Source organism: Petromyzon marinus, chromosome 78 (genome assembly GCF_048934315.1).
Source record: "Petromyzon marinus isolate PM22_M1 ecotype Great Lakes invasive population chromosome 78, UKy_Petmar_22M1.pri1.0, whole genome shotgun sequence".
Classification (NCBI taxonomy): Eukaryota; Metazoa; Chordata; class Hyperoartia; order Petromyzontiformes; family Petromyzontidae; genus Petromyzon; species Petromyzon marinus.
In genome coordinates this window covers 1,076,026-1,091,324 of record NC_133744.1, presented here as the reverse complement: position 1 = coordinate 1,091,324, position 15,299 = coordinate 1,076,026, and the positions used below count along the sequence as shown (strand labels likewise).

At 49.0% G+C, this 15,299-nt stretch overlaps 2 protein-coding genes across 2 annotated transcripts in view; one reads left to right on the top strand and one right to left on the bottom strand.

Annotated features, from left to right (window-relative positions):
• Positions 1-15,299, top strand: part of LOC142907390 (uncharacterized) — a 366,512-nt gene that overhangs the window by 80,035 nt on the left and 271,178 nt on the right. The window lies entirely within an intron of this gene.
• The window catches only part of LOC142907340 (guanylate-binding protein 3-like), a 50,784-nt gene continuing 46,101 nt past the window's right edge, over positions 10,617-15,299 (bottom strand). Inside the window, exons 6-9 of the mRNA XM_076056760.1 lie at positions 14,202-14,485; positions 12,670-12,786; positions 10,987-11,088; positions 10,617-10,796 (exon numbers count right to left, since the gene is read on the bottom strand). Coding sequence (XP_075912875.1) covers positions 10,617-10,796; positions 10,987-11,088; positions 12,670-12,786; positions 14,202-14,485 — 683 coding nt within the window. The remainder of the gene's footprint in view (positions 10,797-10,986; positions 11,089-12,669; positions 12,787-14,201; positions 14,486-15,299) is intronic.

The following is a 15,299-nucleotide window of genomic DNA, read 5'->3' as shown; positions in this document are numbered from 1 at the left end:
AAACCAACCATTAAAATCATAGACTGATCATTTATTTGTCAGTGGGCAAACGTACAAAATCAGCAAGGGATCAAATACTTTTTTCCCTCACTGTACCTGTGCCTGACACCATTACAATCATTTCAGAATTGGTCCAACAGGGACTGAATCCTGACCAACTTTGGTGAGGCACTGCCTTACCAACACTTACTTCATCTGGAATGGTACATTCTCCAAACAAAATGGAGGTACTACTATGGGTTCTCCCTTATCGCCAGTAGTAACGAATGTTTTCATGGATACATTTTAAACAGATGCCATCCTGACATCCACCTTACGTCCTTCCTTGTGGAAGAGATAAGTAGATGACACGTTCATCATCTGGCCACATGGTCAGCCAGCACTGAACGAATTTTTCAACCACATCAATTCCATACACCCATCCATCAAATTCACCATGAAAGTTGAAAATGATGTCAAGCTGCTATTCCTGGATGATTTGATCGAGAAGAGATCCGATGGCTCGTTGGGACACTCTGTCTACTGGAAAGCCACGCGCACGGATTCCTATCTAAAACCTGATTCCCACCAGCATCCAGCCCAGAAGAATTCCCTCATCAAAACACTACACGATTGGGCCCATTGCATCTCTGACCAGCACCACGTAGCCAGTGAGCTTGAGCACGTACACCAAGCCCTCAACATGAATGGATATTCAGACTGCACAATCCGCAAGCTGTATCCCCAACCATGGGCAGAGATTTATCTGAGGACCCAATCAAAACCATCACCCTGCCATACATAGCAGGTGTTACCAAAATATTTCCAAAATCTTGAATAAACACAAGATCCAGTTTCGATTCAACACAGTACACAAAATCCGTGATTTGATCCCGTCTGTGAAGGACGTGATTCCTGATATGAAATACGATGGTGCATACAAACTAAGTTGTGTCTGCGGAAGCAGTTACTTTGGGGAAACGAAACGACATGTCTCGGACCGTATTCGCGAACACAAAGCAGATTTGACAAACGGCAGAACCAATGCCTCTGCCGTGGCGGATCATTGCTATAACGCAGTGGGCTCGCACAATATTTTTTTTCAGAGACCAAGGTAATCTGCAAACCTTCAAGATACCATCAAATATTTGTCCATGAAGTCATCCAGATATATAAACACGGACACAATTTCAACTGAGAAGATTGATACAAACTAAACAATCATTGGAAGGACCTTATTAACCTGTTTAAGTCATAACTGGTGGTGATGTCCCCCTTACTGCCTGCCGATGTTAACAGCTATTCTCGACTCTCTGAGTCACATTCACTAACTACTGCCTCTCTCTCCCCCTGCCACCGATTATCTATGCCCCACCCCTCCTCTCTCGCCCCCCTTGCCTCCCCTCTCTTATCTCTGCCCAACCCTACCCTCTCTCTCCCCCCTGCCGCCGATCTCTTCACACGCAGCTCCACAGCCCCACTTTGTTCCCCACCACTTCTCTCTTCCACCTCCAGCCCCGCCCACTTACCCTTGGGTTGCTTCCAGCTCAGACCTATATAACCTCTTGCCACGGCAGCTCTCTCGCCTGCTTCAGCAGTTTTCCTGCTGTATTTGTCCCACCTGATGACGATTGCTTGTGTTGCAAAACGCCGTGATCTATTTTTTTTCTATCTACATGACTTTACCGAAAGAACCAAAGAGTATGGATTCCTGCAGTATCGAAAGCTTCATATCATTACTAAAGCATTTTAGAATTTTGCAATAAACTGGATTTGAATTACTTATAGAACTTGAGGGAGAATTGTAAGAACACCAGAAAGTGAGGTTTAAGGAGTAGGTAAAAAAAAACACAGAATTTAAAGATAAAATGATCGAGATATGAAAGATGAAAATAAATATTTTTGGGAATAAAAACTGAAATGAGCTGATTTTAATGATAATAATCATGTTAATACACTTCACATAATAGATGAGGTATCATCCAGCATTGGAAAAAGATGTCGGACATGAGTCAATCGTTGGAAGACGATTGTGCCCCCATTCCCCAGTACCCCTCCCCCAAATAGAACTAAAATGTACCAATAAAATTATATCTTGACAATTTACACGCAAAAAACTGATTGTAGCATGTAAAATAGATAATCATTCCAAATAGAAATAATACATTCAATTACAAATGTGTATTTATGCTCAATGCAACACTGCCATGGCAGTATCAACCATTACCTCATCTCCAAGATTTTCCATTTGTTTGTACTTCAATTTCAGCTCATTCACCATATCATAGTAATCTTTGATGCTTCCTTGCATCAAAAAGTCGACTTCTTTGTCCTTGATAGGCTCATAGAGTTCTTTTAGTGTCATATCACACTTTTTCTGAGATTTTTTATTGTTTTTAATCGTCCAATGTTTTAATAGTCCCTCGAGGTAATTCTAAAAGAAAACAGCAGTTTGGTTAGACTTATGAAATACGATAGCAGTTTAACACACTTGTTACTTCATCTAAGGTGTAAGAAACCTATGTGATATGACCAGTTATTTAATTGTATGTCGCCCATGATGACATGATGCATAATACTTTTTTAAAAAGGTCCGAAAATAGCATCCATTACTGCAAGATACGTATGCAAAATAATCATGTATTCGAGGGGAATATTTTCTGTCCCCATAACACTTTTAGTTCCTTCTGTAACTGTAGTGACGATATGGTGTTTTATCAATTATAACAGGCTTGATTTTAAACTTTTGTGACTGCAGGAATCCATACTCTTTGGTTCTTTCGGTAAGTCACGTAGGTAGAAACTATATATATATCACGACGTTTCGATCGCAACACAAGCGGTCGTCCTCAGGCGGAAAAAATAATTCCGCTTGCTTGCCCATCGCCACATAAATAACCTCCTCGTTGTAACTGCTCTCTCGCTGGTTCAGCAGTTCCACTGCTGGATTATTTTTTTCCACCTGAGGACGACCGCTTGTTGTGTTGCGATAGAAACGTCGTTATATATTATTTTTATTCTATTTTATTTTTCTACCTACATGACTTTACCGAAAGAACCAAAGAGTATACAATTGATATAGGTTTGGTGTGGATTCATATTTGCGTGCAATTCTGATATTTCATATTTTATCTAATGTTCACTAGATATTTTTTTTTTCAAAATAATCTAATCGTCTAAAAGCTGATTTCTATATGGTAAACAAGTTTCTCTTAGGCGTTACAACATACAACCTTGCCTCTAGCTATTGGAGATGGACAGGTGAGGTAATGCTGGCAGGGCATCACATTATGTGGCCTCATTGTGGATCAACAAAAATAGGTAGCAATGTTTTTTTTTTTGTGGAAGAGATGAAGGCAGTATCTTGCCTATATAAACCAGTGTGTTGGGATGGAAATGTAGCATTGCCAGGGAGGACATAACTGTTGGGACTCCTCATTTGAGCAGGGCTACACGCCCTGTTCTGTTTTTGAAACTACGATCATCTGGTCCCTGATGAGGTTAAAGAACCGAGCTGGTGAAAAAATTGCAGCTTACGAGACATTGTTCATGATTACGTAGGTGTTGAACATGTGGGAAGCGGTAGTGCAACAATTAGCACATTGCGCTACAAAACCGGCAATTCGAGTTTGATTCTGGCTCAAGGCCAACACCAGTGACGATGATCTTAACTGGTCCTAGGCCTTCTCTAGATAAGCTCAGCCTCAAACAATTACTTGGTGTGGTGTGGAAACATCGCCACTAAGGAGACGATGGCGGCCAGGTATGGTGCTGGCCACCAACCCCCTATTGTGTCCTTCTGGCCTTCATAGGTGTTTGATACCAGCACTTGCCCCAACAACAGTTTGTTAAGGCTGTAAGGGGGCGTGGGTGTTCTTTGTTGAACACGAGCTCAACAAAGGTCAGAATATTCTCTTCAGGAAGAGACAAAAATGTGACCTCTCGACAGAAAATTAATCAGAACTCGGTTCTAACAGCGACGCAGTATTCCCTAGTTATTCACGAACTTGCCATTCCAGATTTTGGCTTTCAGTGAATCACATCTGGAACTCTACACGACTGCATTGAGAAATATAAAGTGATGAGAGATAACGTCATGAGATAAAGTGAAGAAAGATAATGTGATGGGAGAAAATGGTGAGATAAAGTTAGAGTAAAATGATGTGATTTAAGAAAGAGAATGAAATAAAGTGATGATATGTTGCATCATTATAATGTAAGATAAATTAATGCATCAACTATTATTTACTGCTATGTTTTTTTGTTATTTACCTTGATATAACCAGTAAAACAAGTGTTATGATAATTGTAATATATTTAATAGCTTATTTATGCATTTGTAGAGATACTCACCTGAGGCAGTTAACACCACGTGACACGCACAATCAGGAAGTAACGGACTTGAAAGGGGACTGGTTAGAGGCAGGAAAATTTAAGGAATTGGAGGAAAAATACAAATGGAAAGAGCAGGAAATGGAGTATAATTGACAGGGAGGACGGTTGGAATCCACTAGGAAAGTGGAAGGTGATTGGCTGGTGGGAAAGCAGATAAAGAAATCTTCGGGAAGGTGCCGAGAGATGTATGAAGGGGAAGCGAGAGAGTTCTGTTGGCTTCATCTATTTTTGTGTCCAGTTGCCCACACCAAAAAGTAATTATTCGCTATTCTGCCTCACGACAGATTCACACAATGCATACTAATTTCTCAATGTGACAGCTTTAATGGCCTTTTTGGAATTCATCAACATGCATAATCCCATCTGTAAAGGATGTGATTCCTGACATTCAATACCCTGGTGTCTACAAACTAAGTTGTGGTTGTGGCAAAAGTTACATTTGGGAAACAAAACGACATGTCTCGGACGACGTTCGTGAACACAAGGCGGATTTGAAACATGGTAAGACCAATACATCAGCCGTTGCTAATCATTGTTTTAACGCTGTGGGCTCATACAAAATTAATTTTTACAAGACGTAGGTACTCTGCAAACCTACCGGCTACCTTCAGAAATTTGTTCATGAAGCCATCCAGATATATAAACACAGGCATAACTTCAACCGAGAATATGGGTACAAACTGAGCAATCATTGGAAGGACGTTATTAACCAGGTAAAGTCTTAACTGACTGTGATGTTTCCATCCTACCTGCCTATGTCAGCTGTTATTTCTGACTCTCTGTGTCTCTCTCTTTGGATTGCACTCTAATGTTCACGTCCTTGGATTGCACTCTCATGGTGCTAATCTCTCATTAACACTATTGTTGTGCGTATATGCGGGCTTGATACTCTCATACGACGACGGAAGCTCATTCATGCTAATCTCCCTCTCTAATCCCTCTCTTCCTAATCTCCCCCATTAACACAACTGACTTGCTTGCGTCCGAGGGTGGAATTATTTTCCAGCTCAGACCCCGCTTGCTTGCCCATCGCCACGTAAATAACCTCCTTGTTGTAACTGCTCTCTCGCTAGTTCAGCAGTTCCACTGCAACACAAGCGGACAACCGCTTGTGTTGCGATCGAAATGTCGTGATTTGTTTTATTTTATACCTACGTGACTTTACCGAAAGAAACAAAGAGTATGCATATACATGTTGACGTTAGTATTGGATAATGTCAAGGTATATATTCATGTGTGGTTGACCACCAAAGGTATTTAAAATTCCTATCTTTCATGGGATAAGACATGGATCCAGCATGTAGCCTCTGAGCAAGCATATCCCCAAATGGAGATGGTGAGCCCAAATGTGCCCCTTATCTTGAGAGTTTTACGTTAATTATTTAGCTATTATGGGATGTGCATATCAATCTGGCAGGTTCGTTAATAAATCAGCTTGACGTGGTTTGGAGGCAGTAGTATCTCTCTCTCTCTAATCTAAATTGGCAGCTTGTGTGGTGTCAGTGCTACAGTATGGCTCTGAGTTAAGGCACTTTCGAAGAAGAACTTGGACTCTGAAGTATTTTTCACATGTGTCATCAGTATAGATATCTTAGAGATAGTTTGAGCAATGCAAATGAAGCAGTGGTGCATCAGACAGGCAGGACTTCCCAACATTGGAACTGTGCTGGTGAGTAAAGATTACTTGATTTCTAGGCATGTTTTGCCGGCGGGATGATCTTAAAATACATCTGAACCTTCAGCTTACTATTCAATTGTTACTTTGAATGTGACCAAAATGAATCCGAAATATGTCCCATGGTCATATATACCTGACTGCGACAGTTCAGGACCGATTATGACCTTGAAACCCAGATCCCATGAAACGCTGCACATGATTGGTTTCTGTGACGGTCGTGCTGGCCGCCAGTGATGTACCTCAGTCATAGTAATATGGTTACATTTTTATATTTGTGTAGGGGTGTCAGGGGAAAGATTCCCACCAATAGGATGGGGAGTGGGACGCTGACAGGAGAAGGAGGAGGTGAGGAGATATAAGAGAGAGAACGGGCGGGAAGAGGGGTTGGTTGGCGGGACCGAGATTGGCACGGATAGGGACAGGTGTGGATGGGAGAAAAGGGATAAAAGGCGAACCCCCTGCTACCTTGTGTCAGCTCTCCCTACATCTAGTGGCAGCGGTGGGATCGATAATGGCTACGAGGAAGAATTCCCATGGAAGAGAGCCAACAGAAGAGGAAGCAGGGGCCGGGGATCCTCCACATCTAGGGCAACAAAGGGGCCCGCTACCAGGAGCAGCAGCTTGGGGCCCGGACCCCATGGAGGACCGCATGGCCCGCGTGGAGAGGGCACTCCAGGAGCTACTGCGGCGGTGCTGGCGGGCCCCCCTCTCCCATGCGGAATACGGGAGGAGGTGCCACGGGACCCAGAGTCCGACCAGCCAGCCTGGCAGGAGCCGCAACCAGCCTCGCCAGCCCCCGCCGCTGCTCCCGCCAAAACCGCCAGGGCTAAACACCCAACGCGGAGAGCAGGTGGCAGGATGGGCGCGCCGGCTGGGGCCTGTCGAAAAATTTGTGGCCGAAGGAAGGGATTGGGAGGCGTTTGTCCGCCGATTCGAGGATGCCTTCCGCACTCTCGAGTGGTTGGACGAAGTGGCACTACGAGCGTTGCCATCCGTTCTGGACAATGATGCGCTCGCCTCTTACAACTCCCTTCCCGCACACAGCAAGACCATGCTACAGGCGGCCTACTAGGCTTTGGGGGAGATCTACTACCCAGCTGAGGGCGCCTTTAGACGGTTCCAGGACAGCCAGCGGGGGGCTAGAGAGTCCCCTTTAGCCTACAGGGGTGCACTGCTCGTGTTGGCGAGGAGGGCTTCCCCTCGCCTGGCTGACAAGGCGCTCGAGAACCTTGTGGTCGAGCACCTCATTGCCTACTCTTGCCGTGCCGGCGTTGTAATGCCGGTGGTGACGCCAGAGGAATGCCCCTCGCTGTGGGCTGCCCGGATCCTCCAAGCCCATGAACAGATCATGGGCCGGGCACTACCCATGGGCCAGGTGGTTGGCGCGGTGGAGGGGAGCAGCCGTGCCGCTACCACGGCGCTACTGGGACCAGCGACGCCAACCTCTGAACCTGCACCATCGCCGCAGGCTGCCTATGTGGCAGCCGGGAGCGGACCTCCAGCGTCTGAGCTGGAGCCATCGCTGCCGGAGGTCTACGTGCCAACCTGGGGGCTGGCGGAGCAGAGAGACCAGGAGCGCGATCAGCCACCGCGCCGCTGGCAGCCGCCTCTACAACACCGCGCCGAGCCACCCCGACGAAACGTCCCGTGGGTCTACTACCATTGTGGTTGAGAGGGACATGTGGTGAGGGGGTGCTGCACGGAGCCCGAGGCTGCCAACGCCACCTGGAACCCACCGGGGCCGAACGCCGACAGAAACCAGGCGAGTGATGCCGTCCTGCCCGACCTATCGGTCGGGCTGGAAATGCACACTCCCGCCGCCGCGACCTCACAGGGGGCCTCCTCGGGGTGGGTGCCGTCGGTGTCGGCCCCCGGGCTCCACCGTTCTGGTCGGGGGGAGGGGACCGCGCCAGGGCCGAGGACCGCGCTGGGGCCGGGGGCCGCGCCGGGGCCGGGGATCGCGCCGGGGCCGAGAACCGCACTGGGGATTGCGCCGGGGCCGGGAACCCTGCTGGGCATCGCGCTGGGGACGGGGACCGCGACGGGCCCTGCTATCGAGTCGCGGACGGAAGTGACGTCGCGGACGAACGTGATGTCATGGTCGGAATTTACGTCGTGGACGGGGGTGACGTCGCGGCCGCGGGTGACATCACTGCGACGCCGGCGAGTCGCCAGGGGCAACAGCCCCGGGGCTGAAGCAGCACACACATTCGCTGGTGCGCCGTGGAGCAGTTTCACGCACCGCCTCACCCTCGCAATGCGGCGGAGCAAGACAGGACCAGGGGGGCCACACTATAAAGAGGGCCCACGCCACCGCGACAAAGGGGAGGGGAGAAGGGATGGGCTCACGGAAGGGCAACCCCCCAATCCCCACCACCCACTACAATGGGGGGGCTGCCCCACACCACAAGGGGTACCATCCTATGTCACAAAGGGGGGCAATTGGCACCACATGAGGAGCCCAGCCCGCACCCCAGGGGGGAGCCCACACTACTTAACAAGGGCGCATTCACCCTGCTGCGACACACTCAAAAGAGGGGAACCCCATCTTTGGCTCATTCATATCCATCCCCCGTCATCTCGCCATGCACCGCAAGATAGTGAGCCGTTGCCTGGTCAGTGGCCGGACTCGGCCACACAATGGAGGAAGCTGGCAAGGTGGGTGGTAGCGGCCATGTCAGGAACCTCGGTCCTGGTCGGTGAAATCGCGGGAGTGTCGGCACGCATCTTGGTTGATATGGGGGCATCGGCCACGATCATCTCGAGCACCATGCACGAGATGCTGCCGGATAAAAACCGGCCTTTAGTTCCCGTCAAGACGACATTAATTGCAGCAAATGGAGGTAGCATGGGCTTCCTGGGCCAGGTTGAAGCACCCGATACAGATTGGGCAGCTTTTGGTAGCAGGACCCATCCTTGTCTCTGCAACGCTGCCCGTACCCTGCCTGTTGGGACGGACTTTCTGAGGTGGATGTCAATAAAAATCGATCTGGCCAATGGGCGGGTGGAAGTCCAGGGAACTCATCTCCATTTCCTAAAGGCAGAGGGGGCCAGCCGGGGGGTACCCTACGTGCAGGCTCTGGTCAGTGAGTTTGTCTCCATTCCCCCGGCAGCCCAGATGCTGATTCTGCTGCGATATCGGTCCTCCCTTGTGACAGCCCGGCCGGACTCACCCATCCTGGTGTCTCCGGCGTCAGCTGCCACGGATCGCCACGCACTGGTGGGGGCCGAAACTATTGTCCAGGGGAACCAGCATTTGTTCATTCAGGTGCTGAACACCTCCAACAGAGCAGTGACGGTGCAGGTGGGAATGGTCCTGGCCCACATTAGTCCCTTGTCACTAGGAGCCCCCGGAATGAAGCCCAAGCTTGTAGGGAGTATCAGCCAGTCTGAGGATAGAGCGGTCGACTCATGGATGGACCAGCTGGAGGGGCCTAAGCCGGGATTTCCGCCCGACCAGAAACACCAGCTGCACTCGTTATTGCAGGAGTTCTCGGACGTGTTCAGCCGGGGACCGTTCGACCTAGGAAGCACACATCTGTTGCAGCACTGCATCAACGTGGGAGACGCCGCACCCATGCGCCAAAATACATATAGAATGATCCCAATGGAAAAAGGGCACATTCAACAAGCGGTGCAGGAGATGCTGCTGGCCAACATAATTTCCCCATCCTCGAATCACTGGGGGACACCGGTGGTCCTAGTCAAGAAGTCAGACGGGTCACTGAGATTCTGCGTGGACTTCCGACGCCTCAATGCCGTCACACTTGCCGACGCATATCCCCTACCACATATCGACGGCTCACTTGATGCACTGGCAGGAGCAAAAAAGTTCAGTACGCTGGATTTATTGTCCGGGTTCTGGCAAGTTCCACTAGACGTGGACTCCCGGCCTAAAACAGCGTTCCAGACACCACAGGGCCTGTTCGAGTTCAAATGCCTGCCTATGGGCCTCCAGCCTGCACCGGCAACGTTCCAACGCTTAATGGAGTTGGCCTGAGCAGGCCTCCAATGGGAAACGTGCCTCATCTACCTGGATGACGTCATTGTCTTCAGCTGATCATGCGAGGAACACATTGGCCGATTATGTCAGGTATTCCTGCGGTTCCGGAACGTGAACTTGAAGCTCAAGCCGTCAAAGTGCCACCTTATGCAGTCGTCAGTACGCTACTTGGGCCACATCGTCAGTGAGTCTGGAGTGGCTACAGACCCAGAAAAGACGGCCTGCATGAGGGCCTGGGCTGTTCCCACAACGGTTCCAGAGGTACGCAGGTTTGTGGGGTTCGTGTCCTACTACCGCCGGTTTGTACCCAACTTCGCAACCATTGTGAAGCCCTTGCACGTGTTGATGGCGAAGAACCAGAGGTTTTATTAGGGCCCTCTGGGGGAGGCATTCCAGCAGCTGCGCTCGCGTCTGACACATGCACCACCATTGGCCTCTCCGGATTTTGGCCTCCCCTTTATCCTGGACACGGACGCCAGCGATGTGGGCATTGGCAGCATCTTGTCGTAAGTCCAGCAGGGTCGGGAGGTGGTTATCGCCTATGGTAGTCATGTGCTTTCATTAGCGGAGCAGCACTACTGTGTCACACGTACGGAACTCTTGGCGGTCGTTCACTTCGTGCAACATTTTTGACCCTACCTGTATGGTCGCAAATTTACGGTCCGCACTGACCACACGGCCTTGCAGTATTCTCTCCGCATCAACCAGCCTTCGGACCAGCTGGCCAGGTAGATAGAGCACCTGCAGGAGTACAGGTACCAAGCGGTGCATCGCAAGGGGACCAGACACGCCAATGTGGTAAGTCCAGCAGGGTCGGGAGGTGGTTATCGCCTATGGTAGTCATGTGCTTTCATTAGCGGAGCAGCACTACTGTGTCACACGTACGGAACTCTTGGCGGTCGTTCACTTCGTGCAACATTTTTGACCCTACCTGTATGGTCGCAAATTTACGGTCCGCACTGACCACACGGCCTTGCAGTATTCTCTCCGCATCAACCAGCCTTCGGACCAGCTGGCCAGGTAGATAGAGCACCTGCAGGAGTACAGGTACCAAGCGGTGCATCGCAAGGGGACCAGACACGCCAATGTGGACGCATTGTCCTGGCTAGCCCCCCAGGGCTCTTGTGCATACACCACAGGCGGGGCACGCTGCAAGGAGGCGAGGTCGGAGGGAACGGTTATCACTCCCGTACACACAGCAGAGGGCACACAGGGTGAGGTCCAGCTGACCGACCATGACCTGGGGCTGACCTTGGACGATTGGAGACGTCTACAGCTAGAGGAAGCACCCCTGCGAGTGCTACGTGCGTCAGCAGAGGCAGGGGGGGAGGACCTCCTCATGCAATGGGACCCGGCAGGACGCCGGCGATGCCTGGTGGTTCCTGAGTCACTGCATCAACAATTGGTCATGGACGTACACTGCCACCAGCTGCTGCACCTGGCGGGGTGGAAGACACTGTGCACATTACAGGGTCGGTACTTTTGGCCAGGCATGAGCGCTGATGGGCACCGATGGGTCGCTTCCTGTGTCGAATGCGCGTGGCGGAAGCCACCTCCACAGGTAAGCTGGATGCCCCTGCAGCCCATCACGGTGACCATGGCCAATGAATTGGTTGCATTGAACATTGTAGGACCACTGCCGGTCACTCCCCGGGAAAATAAATACCTGTTGCTTGGTGTTGAGTACTGCACGAGGTAGCCGATGGCGTGGGCCCTCCCGGACCAAACGGCACAGACCATCGCCAATGCCTTCGTGGGGGGCTATGTCCTTGATAAGGGGCACTGGAATGGTTGCTCACAGATCAAGGCAGGAATTTCTCCTCACAGCTATTGAAGGACGTCTGCTCTATCATCCCCAGACTGATGGGATGGTGGAGCGGCTTAACCGCACCATAGCCTCCATGCTGTCCCAAGTGGTGCACGAAAACCACTCTGACTGGGACCTCCACATTCCATTGGTCTTAGCAGCATACAGGGTGGCCTCGCACATGGCAACGGGTTCCGCCGTTTTTCCTGATGTACGAACAGGATCCCGTTCTGCCTATTGAGGTGCAGCTGACGGACATTCCTGCGAGTGCCGACGTATGGCCAAAGGCACTAAAGGCCTCCCTCATTTATTTGAGAGAGGCCCGCCAAGCAGCCGAGGCCACATTGGCAACTACCTAAGGGAGCAATGTACGGATACAGGATAGGATAGTGACAGCCAAGTCCTGTAAAGTCATGGACCAGGCATGGCTACACTGTCCTCAGGTGCCGGTCGGCCTCTCACCGAAGCTGCACCGACCCTGGAAAGGGCTGGTCAAGGTCATTAAAACACTCCGACCGCAATGTGTCCAGGTCCAATTGGGTAAGCGATGATGGTTTGTGCACCCCACCCACCTTAAGCCATACATCTCTCCACCATCATCACCGCCATCACCACCGCCTTCGTCACCACCATCATTACCGCCATCATCATCATCACCCCTACCCGGGCCAAGGTCGCCGACCACCACTCGCCGACCGGCAGGGGGTTCGGTGCCCTGTGTTCCCTTGTCACCTACAGCGCCCCACGTGAGGCCTGACGGAGAGGCGGCACGACCGGGGGTCGCGGGGGCTGGAGAGACATCGGCACCAGACAAGGCGACACCGGCACCACCGAACCGGGGACCGCGACGAGAGGGCCTCCAAAGGAGGAGGCCGCCACGGTCATCTGCTGCCTGTGGATGTCCGGGCTGTTACAGGGCTCTGGCTGGGGACCCAGGCAGACCGTTCAATTGATTTTGTTGTGTTATTTTGAATTTTATGGTTGCGGGGGGTTAAGGGCGGTCGTCACTGTCAGTGGGGGGAGGCTCATGGGGAGACTTAGATGGTCCATGGGGTAGGCAGAATCGAGGACGGTTTTTTTTTTCCTCCGGGGGGGGGGGGGGGGTGATGTAGGAGTGTCAGGGGGAAGGATTCCCACCAATAGGAGGGGAGTGGGACGGTGACAGGAGAAGGGGGAGGAGGAGGTGAGGAGATATAAGGGGAGAACTGGCTGGAAGAGGGGTTGCTTGGTGGGAACGAGATTGGGACGGCTGTGGACAGGTGTGGATGGGAGAAAAGGAAAAAAAGGCGAACCCCTTGCAACCTTGTGTAGGCTCTCCTTTACATTTGCAATAAAATTTCAATTTCTCATTCAGTTCTACACTTGAACAGTTTTTTTACATCACAGCACAAACTATGAGAGTGGAATTTGGAATAGTATGAACGTTTGTTCATAATAAAAGATTTTGGGTTAGATCGCTTAAGTATAAATGTGTCGTAACCCTGCAACACCCGACACAGCCAATTAGTAAGGGATTTGTCGCATAAACAAACGCCGATTAGTTATTACTTCTGCCTGGTGATGTTGCTGGATGTAATTACCAGCAAAACGTCGTTCTCAAATTTTAAAAGTTGTAGGTTTACTCTCCAACACATCGAACCCAAAAACCTGTATTATGAATAATATTGGTCGTGAAAGCCTACGTGTTAAAATGAACGTTTGTTTCATTAAAACCAAGCATTTTGTGCAGAAAATATCTAATATTGGTTCATGAGTCTTCTGTGATAAATTAAATATGTACATATTGAAACTGTTTATTCCTGCTAAAACGCAAACTGCTACTCCCAGCTAATACTGCTATTTTGTAGATGAAATAATGGATGTAAAGATCATTATGAATATTTACAATAACACTTAATAATAATAATCTCAACTTGTAATGTGCTGCACAGTAGCCTTTCACTCTCGAAGATAGTTAACGAATTAGAAGTATGAGCAGGAACCACCGACAAGCAGGAAGACATTAACCACTTAGTAAGTTGGTTCCACATTCTACCCCAAGCCTTGCAGTCCTCTATATATACCACACGTCTGATAAGCAAGGTTGGCTATGTACGGTGTTAAATAAGTTCAACATCAAAATATGAAGATGTTATCAGCCAATTAATGAGTGTTTATGCGTGTGGTTGGAAACCAGAGCACCCGGATAAAATCCGTGCATGCAAGGGAACAACACTCTATCCCATACAAATGGAAGTTACATGTAATGGCATGTCTTTTGATTGCATGAACTAGCCCTCATATTTAGGGGCTTAGGCTATGATCGTGAAATTACGGAATTAAATGTTTAGGTCACTGACCTTAAGCTCCTTTCTGTGTGTTTTTTCCCGGTCAAGAACTGAGTTTTCATTGAACAACTCCATCGCAGCATGGAAGCAGTCTTCATGGAGTTTGCAGAGCTCCTGTACAGGTAACGGAAATCTTGTTTTCACTGACTCCATTTTCTTGTTGTAGAATTCAATTGCTTCGTCCTTTGCTCTCTTGTTTGATGTGTTCACCACATGTGTCAGGGTACTCTCAATGCACAGTTTGAATTTGGGATTATTGGAGCTATTGACGTACTCCTCCACCAGTGTCAGGAATGCTGTCCAGAAAAAGTGGGAAAAATGTTGTAGGATACCATGATTATCCATTTTGTTGTAGAAAACGATTAATTTATTTGATTCTTTATAAATCAGTCCTGGAATGTATAAATAACTATATGTAATTAATGGCCATTAGAAGTTTGTTATCAACGATGTAAGATGCCGGGCAAGATTCATGGTATGGGAACAATGTGACTCAGCAGAACGTGCCATCAGTGGAAACTGTTTTACATTCATTTGACCATTTTCATAACAAGGCAATTAAATAGAGTACAATGTCATTAAGGCTAAGCAAAACGGACACTTGCACTTAAATTTAAAATATTTTAAGAATTGAATTTAGCTTTAGTAAAGTTTAACATTAAAACAATCAATGTTTTACTAAAGTTAACATCAAGCCTCGTCGGTTTTTTTTTCAAACTCAGCTATAGTTGGAATTAAAGATTGATACAATTGGAAGGCCAAGGTGTTCCAGAACCAAGTGACATCAAAAATGTTCCCAAACAAACCTATTTTTTTACACGAGGGGCGGCATGTCAACATTGAGGATTTGATTCTGGGAGTCTTAGGTAACCAACTCACTGATCATGCCATTATCTTTGGCATTCCTCATGCAACGAAAACATCTAACACTGTTTGAATAATGTCTACACCAAATCTCTTAACATCTCAACATAATGAACGACTATAGCTGCTAAATGCAACCTGCTACACCGACATGGTCACTATGGTGTTGAGGTCGGACTTTACATTGTTAATGCAGCTGGATTGATGCAGAGGCACCAGTTACTACAGACTGTAGCTGCCCAGATG